This window comes from Anomalospiza imberbis, unplaced genomic scaffold (assembly GCF_031753505.1).
Source record: "Anomalospiza imberbis isolate Cuckoo-Finch-1a 21T00152 unplaced genomic scaffold, ASM3175350v1 scaffold_1248, whole genome shotgun sequence".
Classification (NCBI taxonomy): Eukaryota; Metazoa; Chordata; class Aves; order Passeriformes; family Viduidae; genus Anomalospiza; species Anomalospiza imberbis.
In genome coordinates, this window is record NW_027099646.1 from 8,891 (window position 1) to 24,799 (window position 15,909).

Here is a 15,909-nt window from a genome sequence, read left to right on the forward strand (position 1 = left end):
TCCCCCCCGTCCACGATGTCCCCCCAGTGTCCCCCCGTGTCCCCAGTGTCCCCCAATGTCCCCCCATGTCCCCATGTCCCCGATGTCCCCCCAATGTCCCCCCGTGTCCCCGATGTCCCCCTGTGTCCCCAGTGTCCCCCATTCCGTGTCCCCAATGTCCCCCATGTCCCCAATGTCCCCCCCGTGTCCCCCCATGTCCCCAATGTCCCCCCCGTGTCCCCCCGTGTCCCTCCCCGCCCCCCGCCGGGATTCCCCCTCCCCCTCCCCCCCCCCGCGCCGTCACGGGCATCCGGCTGACGTCACGGTGGCGGGAGGGGGGGAGGGGAGGGGACACCCACGCGGGCCCGGTGACTCACGCGGTGCCGGTGTCACCACGCGGTGTCACCACGCGGGGACCGGGGCACCGCGGCACACGCGGGGCACACCGGGCACGGGTGAGGGACGGCGGGGACGGCGTGGCCGTGGGGGGGTCGCCGTGGCGTGGGGGGGGTCGCCGTGGCGTGGGGGGGGTCGCCGTGGCGTGGGGGGGGTCACCGTGGCGTGGGGGGGTCGCCGTGGCGTGGGGGGGGTCGCCGTGGCGTGGGGGGGGTCAGCGGGGTGGGGGAGGGGCGTGGGACGGCCATCGTGTGTGACCACGGGTCACGGCGGGGCGTGACGGGGTGGGGGGGGGGACACGTGTGTGTGACCGTGGGTCAGTGTGGTTGTTGGTCACTCTGGCCGTGGGTCACTCGTGGCTGTGGGGTGGCGTGTGTGTGTGACCGTGGGTCATTGTGGCTGTGGGTCAGTGTGGGTCACTCATGGCTGTGGGTCACGCTGGCCGTGGGTCACAGGTGTCTGTGGGTCAGTGTGGTTGTTGGTCACTCTGGCCGTGGGTCACTCGTGGCTGTGGGGTGGCGTGTGTGTGTGACCGTGGGTCGGCCTGGCTGTGGGTCAGTGTTGGTCACTCATGGCTGTGGGTCACTCATGGCTGTGGGTCACTGGTTACTGGTCACTCATGGCTGTGGGTCACTGTGGGTCACTCTGGCCGTGGGTCACTGGTTACTGGTCACTCATGGCCGTGGGTCACTCATGGCTGTGGGTCACTTTGGCTGTGGGTCACAGGTTATTGTTCAGTCATGGCTGTGGGTCACTGTGAGTCACTCTGGCTGTGGGTCACTCTGGCCGTGGGTCACTAGTTACTGGTCACTCATGGCTGTGGGTCACTGTGGGTCACTCTGGTTATCGGTCACTGGTGTCTGTGGGTCAGTGTGGTTGTTGGTCACTCTGGCCGTGGGTCACTCATGGCCATGGGTCACTCTGGCCGTGGGTCACTCTGGTTATCGGTCACTCTGGCCGTGGGTCACAGGTGTCTGTGGGTCAGTGTGGCTGTTGGTCACTCTGGCTGTTGGTCATTCTTGGTTGTGGATCACTGGTGACCGTGGGTCACTGTGGTTGTTGGTCACTCTGGCCGTGGGTCACTCTGGCTGTGGGTCACTCTGGTTCTTGGTCACTCTGGTTGTTGGTCACTCTGGCCGTGGGTCACTGCTGTCTGTGGGTCACAGGTGACCGTGGGTCACTCTGGTTGTTGGTCACTCTGGCCGTGGGTCACTCTGGCCGTGGGTCACTCTGGCCATGGGTCACAGGTGACCATCGGTCACTCTGGTTATTGGTCACTCTGGCCGTGGGTCACTCTGTCTGTGGGTCACAGGTGTCTGTGGGTCACTGGTTGTTGGTCACTCTGGCCGTGGGTCACTCTGGCCGTGGGTCACTGCTGTCTGTGGGTCACAGGTGACCGTGGGTCACTCTGGTTGTTGGTCACGCTGGCCGTGGGTCACTCTGGCCGTGGGTCACTCTGGCCATGGGTCACAGGTGACCATCAGTCACTCTGGTTGTTGGTCACTCTGGCCGTGGGTCACTGCTGTCTGTGGGTCACAGGTGACCGTTGGTCACTCTGGCCGTGGGTCACTCTGGCCGTGGGTCACAGGTGACCGTTGGTCACTCTGGTTCTTGGTCACTCTGGTTGTTGGTCACTCTGGCCGTGGGTCACTCTGTCTGTGGGTCACAGGTGTCTGTGGGTCACTGGTTGTTGGTCACTCTGGCCGTGGGTCACTCTGGCCATGGGTCACAGGTGACCATCGGTCACTCTGGTTATTGGTCACTCTGGTTATTGGTCACTCTGGCCGTGGGTCACTGCTGTCTGTGGGTCACAGGTGACCGTGGGTCACTCTGGTTGTTGGTCACGCTGGCCGTGGGTCACTCTGGCCGTGGGTCACAGGTGACCGTGGGTCACTCTGGTTCTTGGTCACTCTGGTTCTTGGTCACTCTGGCCGTGGGTCACTGCTGTCTGTGGGTCACAGGTGACCGTTGGTCACTCTGGCCGTGGGTCACTCTGGCCGTGGGTCACAGGTGACCGTTGGTCACTCTGGCCGTGGGTCACTCTGGCCGTGGGTCACAGGTGACCGTTGGTCACTCTGGCCGTGGGTCACTCTGGCCGTGGGTCACAGGTGACCGTTGGTCACTCTGGCCGTGGGTCACTCTGGCCGTGGGTCACAGGTGACCGTTGGTCACTCTGGTTGTTGGTCACTCTGGTTGTTGGTCACTCTGGCCATGGGTCACAGGTGACCATCGGTCACTCTGGCCGTGGGTCACTCTGGCCGTGGTCACCATGTTTGGGGTCACTCTGCTCGAGTGTCCCACGCGTGCATCACGTGGTGCGGTGTCCCCGAGTGTCACCCTGTCCCGAGTGTCACCCTGTCCTCTGTCACCCTGTCCCCAGTGTCACCCTGTCCCCAGTGTCACCCTGTCCTCTGTCACCCTGTCCTCTGTCACCCTGTCCCCAGTGCCACCCTGTCCCCAGTGTCACCCTGTCCCCAGTGTCACCCTGTCCCCGAGTGTCACCCTGTCCCCAGTGTCACCCTGTCCTCTGTCACCCTGTCCTCTGTCACCCTGTCCCCAGTGTCACCCTGTCCCCAGTGTCACCCTGTCCTCTGTCACCCTGTCCTCTGTCACCCTGTCCCCAGTGCCACCCTGTCCTCTGTCACCCTGTCCCCAGTGTCACCCTGTCCCCAGTGTCACCCTGTCCTCTGTCACCCTGTCCTCTGTCACCCTGTCCCCAGTGCCACCCTGTCCTCTGTCACCCTGTCCCCAAGTGTCACCCTGTCCCCAGTGCCACCCTGTCCCCAGTGTCACCCTGTCCTCTGTCACCCTGTCCCCAGTGTCACCTTGTCCCCAGTGTCACCCTGTCCCCAGTGTCACCCTGTCCTCTGTCACCCTGTCCCCAGTGTCACCCTGTCCCCAGTGTCACCTTGTCCCCAGTGTCACCCTGTCCCCAGTGTCACCCTGTCCCCAAGTGTCACCCTGTCCTCTGTCACCCTGTCCCCAGTGTCACCTTGTCCCCCAAGTGTCACCCTGTCCCCAGTGTCACCCTATCCCAAGTGTCACCCTGTCCCCAGTGTCACCCTGTCCCCAGTGTCACCCTGTCCCCGAGTGTCACCCTATCCCAAGTGTCACCCTGTCCCGAGTGTCACCCTGTCCTCTGTCACCCTGTCCCCAGTGTCACCCTGTCCCCAGTGTCACCCTGTCCTCTGTCACCCTGTCCCCAGTGTCACCCTGTCCTGAGTGTCACCCTGTCCCCAGTGTCACCCTGTCCCCAGTGTCACCCTGTCCCCGAGTGTCACCCTATCCCAAGTGTCACCCTGTCCCCAAGTGTCACCCTGTCCTCTGTCACCCTGTCCCCAGTGTCACCCTGTCCTGAGTGTCACCCTGTCCCCAGTGTCACCCTGTCCCCAGTGTCACCCTGTCCTGAGTGTCACCCTGTCCCCAGTGTCACCCTGTCCCCAGTGTCACCCTATCCCAAGTGTCACCCTATCCCAAGTGTCACCCTGTCCCCAGTGTCACCCTCTCCCCCGAGTGTCACCCTATCCCAAGTGTCACCCTGTCCCGAGTGTCACCGTCCCCTTCCCGCTCCCCGTGGGCGTCGCGGGGTCCCCTTGGCCACGCCCCCAACCGTGACGTCACGGGAAGGCCCCGAAATTCTCCCCCAGCTGTGGCCGTGACGTCACGGCTGGGGGCGGGGAAAGGCCCTGCCCCCCGTGTCCCCAAATGTCCCCAAATGTCCCCAAAAAATCCTCCCCTCTGCTCATTGGCCAGCACCAGCCTGAGCCCTCTCTCCATTGGTCGCCCTCAGGCTGAGCCAGAGCCGGAAGGGAGCGATGATTGGCTGCCGGGCGAGAGGCGCGCTGTGATTGGCCGGTTCCTGGAGAGCGTCGCGTCATCGGTGAGGGGGCGGGGCGTGGGTCGAGGGGGCGGGGCCTAGGGAGTGTGTGAAGTACCGCCCACTTCCGCACCACGTGATCGCGGCATCGCCCGCCCCCTCCCGCCGGGGGCGGAGCCTCAGAAATGCCCCTAAAAGTGCCCGAGAATGGATCCAAACTGCCCCAAAAACGCCCCAAAAATGCCCCAAAAATGCCCCAAAAATGCCCCGAATGGATCCACAAATGCCCCTAAAAGTGCCCCAGAGCGGATCCTAAACTGCCCCAAAAATGCCCCTGAAATTGCCCCAAAAATTGCCCCAGAACTGCCCTAAAATTTCCCCAGAATTGTCCCTAAAAGTGCCCCAGAATTGATCCAAAACTGCCCCAAAAATGCCCCTAAAAGTGCCCCAAAAATGCCTCTAAAATTGCCCCAGAGCTGATCCAAAACTGCACGGAAAATTGCCCTAAAGCTGCCCCAAAAATGCCCCTAGAAGTGCCCCAGAGCGAATCCTAAACTGCCCTTAAATTGCCCCAGAATGGATCCAAAACTGCCCCAAAAATGCCCCAAAACTACCCCAAAAACGCCCCTAAAATTGCCCCAGAATTGTCCCTAAAAGTGCCCCAGAGCTGAACCAAAACTGCCCCAAAAATACCCCTGAAACTGCCCCAAAAATGCCCCTAAAAGTGCCCCAGAATGGATCCAAAACTGCCCCAAAAATGCCCCAAAACTACCCCAAAAATGCCCCTAAAAGTGCCCCAGAGCTGAACCAAAACTGCCCCTAAAATTCCCCTAAAATGCCCCAGAATTGATCCAAAACTGCCCCTAAAATTCCCCTAAAATGCCCCAGAATTGATCCAAAACTGCCCCTAAAATTCCCCTAAAATGCCCCAGAATTGATCCAAAACTGCCCCAAAAATGGCCCAAAAATGCCCCTACAAGTGCCCCAGAATGGATCCAAAACTGCCCCAAAAATTCCCCTAAAATACCCCAGAATTGATCCAAAACTGCCCCTAAAATTGCCCTTAAATTGCCCCAGAATGGATCCAAAACTGCTCCAAAAATGCCCCAAAACTACCCCAAAAATGCCCCTACAAGTGCCCCAGAGCTGATCCAAAACTGCCCCAAAAATGCCCCTGAAACTGCCCCAAAAACGCCCCTAAAATTGCCCCAGAACTGCCCTAAAATTTCCCCAGAATTGTCCCTAAAAGTGCCCCAGAGCTGAACCAAAACTGCTCCAAAAATGCCCCTAAAATGCCCCTGAAAATGCCCCTGAAATGCCCCAGAATGGATCCAAAACTGCCTCAAAACTGCCCCAAAATTCCCCTAAAAGTGCCCCAGAATTGATCCAAAATTGCCCCAAAACTGCCCCTAAAATTTCCCCAAAAATGCCCCTAAAAGTGCCCCAGAGCTGAACCAAATCTGCCCCAAAAATGCCCCTAAAAATGCCCCAAAAGTGCCCCAAAAGTGCCCCAAAAATGCCCCAAAAATGCCCCAAAAGTGCCCCAGAATTCCCCTACAGCCGCCCCTCAGCTGCCCTGGAAGTGCCCCACAGCTGTTCCAGAAGCGCCCCAGAGCTGACCCCAAGCGCCCCCCTGCCCCCCAAGTGCCCCCCGTGCCCCCCGTGCCCCCTAAGTGCCCGTACCTGTCCCAGGTGTATGCGGCAGTGAGGGAGGGGCCGCCCCCGCCCAGCAGCCGCCCCCTCCCCCCCCCCACGGGGGGGCCGCGGGGGGACCCAGCCCTCCCCTGCCCCACGAGTGGTGAGTGGGGGGCTCGGGGGGGCGGCCTGTGGGCTCCTTGGGGGTCTGTGGGGCTGGTTATGGGGTCTATGGGGCTGGTTATGGGGTCACGGGCCTGGTTATGGGGTTATGGGGGGATTTGGGGGGTCTATGGGGCTGGTTATGGGGTCATGGGGGGATCTGGGATCTGGGTCATGGGCTCGGGGGGGGCGGCCTGTGGGCTCCTTGGGGGTCTGTGGGGCTGGTTATGGGGTCACGGGGGTGATTTGGGGGGTCTGTGGGGCTGGTTATGGGGTCTATGGGGCTGGTTATGGGGTCATGGGGTGATTTGGGGGGGTCTGTGGGGCTGTTTATGGGGTCTATGGGGCTGGTTATGGGGTCTATGGGGCTGGTTATGGGGTCACGGGGTGGTTTGGGGGGGTCTGTGGGGCTGGTTATGGGGTCTATGGGGCTGGTTATGGGGTCTATGGGGCTGGTTATGGGGTCACAGGGGTGATTTGGGGGGTCTGTGGGGCTGGTTATGGGGTCTATGGGGCTGGTTATGGGGTCACGGGGTGGTTTGGGGGGGTCTATGGGGCTGGTTATGGGGTCTATGGGGCTGGTTATGGGGTCTGTGGGGCTGTTTATGGGGTTATGGGGGGATTTGGGGGGTCTATGGGGCTGGTTATGGGGTCTATGGGGCTGGTTATGGGGTCACGGGGTGGTTTGGGGGTCTATGGGGCTGTTTATGGGGTCACAGGGGTGGTTTGGGGGGTTTGGCGGTGTCTATGGGGCTGGTTATGGGGTTATGGGGGGATTTGGGGGGTCTATGGGGTGGTTATGGGGTCTGTGGGGCTGTTTATGGGGTTATGGGGGGATTTGGGGGGTCTATGGGGCTGGTTATGGGGTCACGGGGGTGGTTTGGGGGGTTTATGGGGCTGGTTATGGGATATCTGTGGGGCAGGTGGGTCACCGGTCACAGGTGTCTGGATGGGTCTATGGGGCAGGGGTGGATCTGTGGGTCCATGGGGTAGATCTATGGGTCCATGGGGTGGATCAGTGGGGCAGGGGTGGATCTGTGGGTCCGTGGGGTGGATCTATGGGGCAGGGGTGGATCTATGGGGCAGGGACTGACCCCCGTGTCCCCCAGGCCGATGCATCGCGCCGTGGAGCCCCTGGGGGGTGGATCAGTGGGGCAGGGGTGGATCTGTGGGTCCGTGGGGTGGATCTATGGGGCAGGGGTGGATCTATGGGGCAGGGACTGACCCCGTGTCCCCCAGGCCGATGCATCGCGCCGTGGAGCCCCTGGGGGGTGGATCAGTGGGGCAGGGGTGGATCTGTGGGTCCGTGGGGTGGATCTGTGGGTCCGTGGGGTGGATCTATGGGTCTGTGGGATGGATCAGTGGGGCAGGGGTGGATCTATGGGGCAGGGACTGACCCCGTGTCCCCCAGGCCGATGCATCGCGCCGTGGAGCCCCTGGGGGGTGGATCAGTGGGGCAGGGATGGATCTGTGGGTCCGTGGGGTGGATCTGTGGGTCCGTGGGGTGGATCTATGGGGCGGGGACGAATCTATGGGGCAGGGACTGACCCCGTGTCCCCCAGGCCGATGCATCGCGCCGTGGAGCCCCTGGGGGGTGGATCAGTGGGGCAGGGGTGGGTCTGTGGGTCCGTGGGGTGGATCTGTGGGTCCGTGGGATGGATCTGTGGGTCCGTGGGGTGGATCTATGGGGCAGGGACTGACCCCGTGTCCCCCAGGCCGATGCATCGCGCCGTGGAGCCCCTGGGGGGCCGGGCCGGACGGGACCCCTTCGCCGTGGGGAGCCTGGGCTGCGGCGGGGGCTGGGCCGGCTGCCCCCCCCGGGCCTGGCTGCCCCCCCCAAGGTGTGACCCCCAACTGACCCCCAACTGACCCACAGCTGACCCATAACTGACCCCAAACTGACCCCAACTGACCCCACCCCTCACTGACCCACAACTGACCCATAACTGACCCCACCCCACAACTGACCCCAAACTCACCCCAACTGACCCACAACTGACCCACACTGACCCCCAACTGACCCATAACTGACCCCCAACTGACCCCAAACTGACCCCCAACTGACCCCACCCCACACTGACCCCAACTGACCCACAACTGAACCATAACTGACCCACACCTGACCCCAACTGACCCATAACTGACCCCAAACTGACCCACAACTGACCCTACCTGACCTCTGACCCCCAACTGACCCCTAACTGACCCCTGACCCCTAACTGACCCCTGACCCCTCTGACCCCACACTGACCCCCAGCTGACCCCTAACTGACCTGTACACTGACCCCTAACTAACCCCCCCCAACCCAAGTATCCCCATTTTTGGGGGGGGTCTCCCCCATTCCCGGGGGTCTCCCCCATTTTTGGGGGGGTCTCCCCCATTTTTGGGGGGGTCTCCCCCATTCCCGGGGGTCCCCCCCTCACCTCCCCTCCCCCCAGGTGCTCCTCCAGCCTCGGCCCGGCGCCGCTGCCCCCCCCACCTGACGCCCCCCCCCAGCGGAAATGGGGGGCCGCCCCTCCCCCACAAGGCCTTCTACCCCCCGGGGTAAGTGCTGACCCCAACCCACCCCCCAAAAATGTGTCACCTGTACCCCAAAATGTGTCCCCCCCTCCCAAAAGGGTCCTGGCAGGGTCCCTGTGGGGCAGAGAACCCCCCAAATCCCCATTTTGGGGGGTCCCTATGGGGCAGAACCCCCCCAAACCCCCATTTTGGGGTTCCCTATGGGGCGAGAACCCCCCCAGATCCCCATTTTGGGGGGGTCTCTATGGGGCAGAACCCCCCCAAATCCCCATTTTGGGGTTCCCTATGGGTCAGAATCCCCCCAAATCCCCATTTTGGGGTCCCTATGGGGCAGAACCCCCCCAAATCCCCATTTTGGGGGTCCCTATGGGGCAGAACCCCCCCAGATCCCCATTTTGGGGGGTTCCCTATGGGGCAGAACCCCCCCAAATCCCCATTTTGGGGTTCCCTATGGGGGCAGAACCCCCCCAGATCCCCATTTTGGGGGGTCCCTATGGGGCAGAACCCCCCCAAATCCCCACTTTGGGGGTCTCTATGGGGCTGAGCCCCCCCAGATCCCCATTTTGGGGGTCTCTATGGGGCTGAGTCCCCCCAAATCCCCATTTTGGGGGTCTCTATGGGGCAGAACCCCCCAAAATCCCCATTTTGGGGGTCTCTATGGGGCTGAGCCCCCCCAAATCCCCATTTTGGGGGTCTCTATGGGGCAGAACCCCCCCAAATCCCCGTTTTGGGGGTCCCTATGGGTCAGAACCCCCCCAGATGTCCCCATGTCACCCCCTGTCCCCCCAGAGCCCCCCCCGGGCCCCCCTGGACCCCCTCCAGGGCTGTGTTTTGGGGGTCTCTATGGGGCAGAACCCCCCAAATCCCCATTTTGGGGGTCCCTATGGGGCAGAACCCCCCCAGATGTCCCCATGTCACCCCTGTCCCCCCAGAGCCCCCCCCCGGACCCCCTCCAGGGCTGTGTTTGGGGGTCTCTTTGGGGCAGAGCCCCCCCAAATCCCCATTTTGGGGTTCCCTATGGGTCAGAACCCCCACCAAATCCCCATTTTGGGGTTCCCTATGGGTCAGAACCCCCCCAAATCCCCATTTTGGGGGTCCCTATGGGCCTGAGCCCCCCCAGATGTCCCCATGTCACCCCCTGTCCCCCCAGAGCCCCCCCCCGGGCCCCCCTGGACCCCCTCCAGGGCTGTGTTTGGGGGTCTCTATGGGGCAGAGCCCCCCCAAATCCCCATTTTGGGGTGTTCCTATGGGGCAAGAACCCCCCCAAATCTCCGTTTTGGGGGTCCCTATGGGGCAGAGCCCCCCCAGATGTCCCCATGTCACCCCCTGTCCCCCCAGAGCCCCCCCCCGGGCCCCCCTGGACCCCCTCCAGGGCTGTGTCCGGGCGCTGCAGCCCTGGGACCCCCCCGGCCCCGAGGCCACCCCCGAGCTGGAGGAGCCACCGAGCTGCCACCACGGGCGGCACCGCGGCCACCGCCACGGGGACGTCGGTGGCCACCGCCACGGGGACGTCGTCGGTGGCCACCGCCACGGGGACGTCATCGGCGGCCACCGAGGGGACGTCATCGGCGGCCACCGAGGGGACGTCATCGGTGGCCACCGAGGGGACGTCATCGGTGGCCACCGAGGGGACATCGCCGCCCGCATCGGGCGCCTGCAGCAGGTGGGGACAGCGAGGGGACAGCGAGGGGACACGGAGGGGACACAGAGGGGACATGGGAGGGGACACGGAGGGGACATGGAGGGGACAGCGAGGGGACACGGGAGGGGACATGGAGGGGACACGGAGGGGACACAGAGGGGACACGGAGGGGACATGGGAGGGGGACACGGAGGGGACATGGAGGGGACACAGAGGGGACACGGAGGGGACATGGAGGGGACACGGAGGGGACACGGGAGGGGACACGGAGGGGACACGGAGGGGACACAGAGGGGACACGGATGGGGACATGGAGGGGACACGGATGGGACACGGAGGGGACACAGAGGGGACATGGAGGGGACACGGGAGGGGACACAGAGGGGACAATGAGGGGACATGGAGGGGACACGGGAGGGGACATGGAGGGGACAGTGAGGGGACAGCGAGGGGACACGGGGAGGGGACACGGAGGGGACACGGAGGGGACATGGGAGGGGACACGGAGGGGACATGGGAGGGGACACGGAGGGGACATGGAGGGGACACAGAGGGGACACGGAGGGGACATGGAGGGACACGGAGGGGACACGGGAGGGGACACGGAGGGGACACGGAGGGGACACAGAGGGGACACAGATGGGACACAGATGGGACACGGAGGGGACACGGAGGGGACACAGAGGGGACACGGAGGGGACACAGATGGGACACGGAGGGGACACGGAGGGGACACGGAGGGGACATGGACGGACATGGACGGGACACGGGAGGGGACAGCGAGGGGACAGTGAGGGGACACGGAGGGGACACGGAGGGGACACAGAGGGGACATGGATGGGACACGGAGGGGACACGGAGGGGGACAGCGAGGGGACACGGACGGGACACGGAGGGGACAGAGAGGGGACAATGAGGGGACACAGAGGGGACAGCGAGGGGGCAGCGAGGGGACAGCGAGGGGACACGGGAGGGGACACGGACGGGACATGGAGGGGACACGGGAGGGGACAATGAGGGGATACGGACGGGACACGGAGGGGACACAGACGGGACATGGAGGGGACAGAGAGGGGACAATGAGGGGACACAGAGGGGACAGCGAGGGGACACGGACGGGACACAGAGGGGACACGGAGGGGACACGGAGGGGACACGGAGGGGACATGGAGGGGACACGGACGGGACACAGAGGGGACACGGAGGGGACATGGAGGGGACAGCGAGGGGACACGGGAGGGGACACGGGAGGGGACAGCGAGGGGACATGGAGGGGACACGGAGGGGACACGGGAGGGGACACGGGAGGGGACACGGACGGGACACGGAGGGGACAGCGAGGGGACACCTCGGGGACTCAGGAGGGGGACACGGAGGGGACACGGAGGGGACACGGGAGGGGCTGGGTGGTGGCCCTGGTGCCACCACCGCTGTGGCCGCAGCAGGTGACAGTGGCAGGTGGGGACATCGTTCCCAGGGGTGACACTGGGGGGTGTCCCCGTGTCCCTGGGGGTGACACTGGGGGTGACCTCAGCGTGTCCCATGTCCCTTGGGGTGACACTGGAGGTGTCCCTGTGTCCCTGGGGGTGTCCCTGGGGGTGTCCCTGGGGGTGTCCCCGTGTCCCCAAGGTGTCCCATGTCCCTGGGGGTGTCCCTGGGGGTGCCCCATGTTCCAGGGGCTGTCCCTGGGGGCGTCCCCAGGTGTCCCCGTGTCCCTGGGGGTGTCCCCGTGTCCCCGAAGGTGTCCCAGGGGGGTCTCCCCATGTCCCTAGGGGTGTCCCCGAGGTGTCCCCAAGTCCCTGGGGGGTGTCCCCATGTCCCCGAGGTGTCCCTGAGGTGTCCCTGAGGTGTCCCCATGTCCCTGGGGGGTCTCCCCGAGGTGTCCCCGAGGTGTCCCTGGGGGTGCCCCCATGTCCCTGGGGGTGTCCCTGGGGGTGACCTCAGCGTCTCCCCGTGTCCCTTGGGGTGACACTGGGGGTGTCCCCATGTCCCAGGGGGGTGTCCCCGTGTCCCGAGGTGTCCCCAAGGTGTCCCAGGGGGGTGTCCCCATGTCCCTGGGGGTGTCCCTGTGTCCCCAAGGTGTCCCTGGGGGTGTCCCTGTGTCCCAGGGGGTGTCCCAGGGGGGTCTCCCCATGTCCCTGGGGGTGTCCCCGAGGTGTCCTGGGGGTGTCCCCATGTCCCTGGGGGTGTCCCTGGGGGTGACCTCAGCGTTGTCCCTGTGTCCCTTGGGGTGACACTGGAGGTGTCCCCATGTCCCAGGGGGTGTCCCCATGTCCCAAGGTGTCCCTGGGGGTGCCCCCATGTCCCTGGGGTGTCCCCGAGGTGTCCCTGGGGGGTCTCCCCATGTCCCCGAGGTGTTCCCGGGGTGTCCCCATGTCCCTGGGGGTGTCCCTGGGGGGTCTCCCCATGTCCCCAAGGTGTCCCTGAGGTGTCCCCATGTCCCAGGGGGTGTCCCCATGTCCCCGAGGTGTCCCCGAGGTGTCCCTGGGGGGTGTCCCCGTGTCCCTGGGGTGTCCCTGGGGGTCTCCCCATGTCCCCGAGGTGTCCTCGAGGTGTCCCCGAGGTGTCCCCATGTCCCTGGGGGGCGTCCCCGTGTTCGGGGGTGTCCCCGAGGTGTCCCCGAGGTGTCCCCGAGGTCTCCCCATGTCCCTGAGGTGTCCCTGAGGTGTCCCCGTGTCCCCAGGCCCAGCTCTGGAGTTTCCCCCGGGCCCCGTGTCCCCCCCCGGGCTCGGGCCCTGCCCCCCCTCCAGCAGGTCTGGAGCCTGCTGCACCCGAGGTGAGGGGGGGGATTTGGGGGGTTTGGGGGGGGATTTTGGGGGGTTTGGGGATGATTCAGGGGGTTAGAGGAGGATTGGGGGGGCTGGGGAGGGGATTTGGGGGGGCTGGGGAGGGGATTTGGGGGGGATTTTGGGGGAGTGAGAGGGGCATTAGGAGGCTGGGGAGAATTTGGGGGGCTGGGGGGGTTTGGGCTATTTGGGGGTGTAAGAGGGGATTGGGGGGGCTGGGGAGGGGGTTTGGGGGTGTTTGAGGGGATTTTGGGGGGATTTTGGGGGTGTTTGAGGGGATTTGAGGGGATTTGGGGGGGGGTTGGGGGGGATTTGAGGGGATTTGAGGGGATTTTGGGGGGATTTGGGGGTGGTTAAAGGGAAATTGGAGGGCTGGGGATGGGATTTTGGGGGGTTTGAGGGGATTTTGGGGGGGTTTTGGGGCATTTGGGGGCGTTTGAGGGGATTTTGGGGGGGGTTTGAGGGATTTTGGGGTGTTTGAGGGGATTTGAAGGGATTTTGGGGGGATTTGAGGGGATTTTGGGGTGTTTGAGGGGATTTGAAGGGATTTTGGGGGGATTTGAGGAGATTTTGGGGTGTTTGAGGGGATTTGAAGGGATTTTGGGGGGATTTGAGGAGATTTTGGGGGCGTTTGAGGGGATTTTGGGGGGGATTTTGGGGCGGTTTGGGGGATTTTGGGGCATTTGGGGGCGTTTTGAAGGGATTTTGGGGGGATTTGAGGTGATTTTGGGTGATTTGGGGGGATTTGAGGGGATTTTGGGGGTGTTTGAGGTGATTTTGGGGGTGTTTGAGGTGATTCTGGGGGCGTTTGAGGGGTTTTGGGGGTGTTTGAGGAGATTTTGGGGTGATTTGAGGGGATTTGAGGGGATTTTTGGGGGTATTTGAGGCGATTTGTGAGGGGATTTTGAGGGGATTTTGGGGGGATTTGAGGGGATTTTGGGGGGCGTTTGAGGGGATTTTGGGGGATTGGGGGAATTTTGGGGGATTTGAGGCGATTTGAGGGGATATTGGGGGGATTTTGGGGGATATGAGGGGATTTTGAGGGGATTTGGGGGGATTTTGGGGGCGTTAGGGAAGAATTGGGGGGGGGGGGGGGCTCAGCGGATCATTTTGGGAGGGGGGGGGTTTGGGGGAGGGGCACTGGGAATGGGGTCCAGGCCTTACTGGGAGCACTGGGAATGGGGGGGGTGTGGGGGGGTGGGGGTGATGCCGCCCCTCCCCCGCACCCCCCCCCCCCCCCCCCCAAAATCCCCCCCACCCCCCATTATCCCAACTCCCCTCCCCCCCCCCCCAGAAAAGGACGTTCCCGGCCAAAAGGGGGGGGGGGCGCAGCTGAAGAGGGGGGCGGCCCCCCCCGACCCCCCCGCGGGGCAGCCCCTCCCCCCCGCCCAGCCCCCCCCGCCCCCCCCCGAGGAGCTGCCCACCCCCCTCAAACGGCGCCGCAGCGGCAGCCCCCAGGTGGGGGAGGGGCGGGGATTTCGGGGGGGGGGGGAGGGGCACTGAGGGGTTTGGGGGGGGGGGGGGGCTAAAAATTGGGGTAAAAGGGGAAAAATGAGGGGGGCAATTGGGGGGGGTTTGGGGGGGTGAAATGGGTCTGGGGGGTCTTTAAGGGGAGTTGGGGGGTCTGAAATGGGTCTGGGGGGGCTTTAAGGGGTCTGGGGGGGTGAAATGGGTCTGGGGGGGCTTTAGGGGGAGTTGGGGGGGTGAAATGGGTCTGGGGGGCAGTGAAGGGGTCTGGGGGGGGTGAAATGGGTCTGGGGGGGCTTTAAGGGGTTTTGGGGGGGTCAAATGGGTCTGGGGGGGCTTTAAGGAGAGAGTTGGGGGGGTGAAATGGGTCTGGGGGGGCTTTAAGGGGAGTTGGGGGTCTGAAATGGGTCCTGGGGGGCAGTGAAGGGGTTTTGGGGGGGTGAAATGGGTCTGGGGGGGCTTTAAGGGGTTTTGGGGGGGTGAAATGGGTCTGGGGGGCTTTAAGGGGTCTTGGGGGGGTGAAATGGGTCTGGGGGGGCTTCAAGGGGTTTTGGGGGGGTGAAATGGGTCCGGGGGGGCACTGAGGGGTCTGGGGGGTCCGGGGGGGCACTGGGGGGTCTGGGGGGGGCACTGAGGGGTCTGGGGGGTCCGGGGGGGCACCGAGGGGTCCTGGGGGGGCACTGAGGTGTCCTGGGGGGTCTGGGGGGGCACTGAGGGGTCTGGGGGGGTCTGGGGGGGCACCTGGGGGGTCTGGGGGGGCACTGAGGGGTCTGGGGGTTCTGGGGGGGCACTGAGGGGGTCTGGGGGGTCCTGGGGGCACCGAGGGGGGTCCCCCCCCGTGCCCCCCCTGACCCCGCTGTCCCCAGGGGGGCTGTGGGGCGCTGCCCCCCCCGGGCCCCCCCCTCCGTTCCCGCTGCCCCCGGGGCTGTGGAGCCCCCTCCCCCCGGCCGAGGCCTGGGCCCCCCCCCGGCGCCCACCCGGACAGACAGGTGGGGACCCCCCCCCAAACATCACGAGTGCCCGTGACCCCCCCGTGTCACCCCCCACCCCCCACCGGTGTCCACAATGTCCCCCCCATCCCCCCCTCTAAACGCTGTCCCCCCCATGTCCATGACCCCCCCATGTCCCCCCCATGTCCCCCCATGTCCCCCCATGTCCCCCCTCCATGTCCATGACCCCCCCATGGCCCCCCATATCCCCCCCATGTCCCCCCATATCCCCCCCATGACCCCCCCATGTCCCCCATGTCCCCCCCATGTCCCCCCATTGTCCCCCCCATGACTCCCCCATGTCCCCCCATATCCCCCCATGTCCCCCCCATGACCCCCCCATGTCCATGACCCCCCCCATATCCCCCCATATCCCCCCCCATATCCCCCTATATCCCCCCCCATATCCATGACCCCCCATGACCCCCCCATGTCCCCCCCCCATGTCCATGACATCCCATGTCCCCCCATATTGCCCCATGACCCCCCCCCATGTCCCCCCCCATGTCCCCCCC

The 15,909-nt window shown here is 64.5% G+C and overlaps 1 protein-coding gene across 1 annotated transcript; it reads left to right on the top strand.

Annotated features, from left to right (window-relative positions):
• Positions 1-1,115: 1,115 nt before the first annotated feature.
• LOC137465982 (MAPK-interacting and spindle-stabilizing protein-like) lies at positions 1,116-12,928 on the top strand (the record flags this gene model as incomplete). Its single annotated transcript, XM_068177941.1, has 7 exons — positions 1,116-1,121; positions 4,166-4,255; positions 5,885-5,990; positions 7,705-7,830; positions 8,429-8,534; positions 9,849-10,173; positions 12,836-12,928. Coding segments are annotated over exons 1-7 (852 nt in total), but the record flags the coding sequence as incomplete, so codon positions are not given.
• Positions 12,929-15,909: the final 2,981 nt, after the last annotated feature.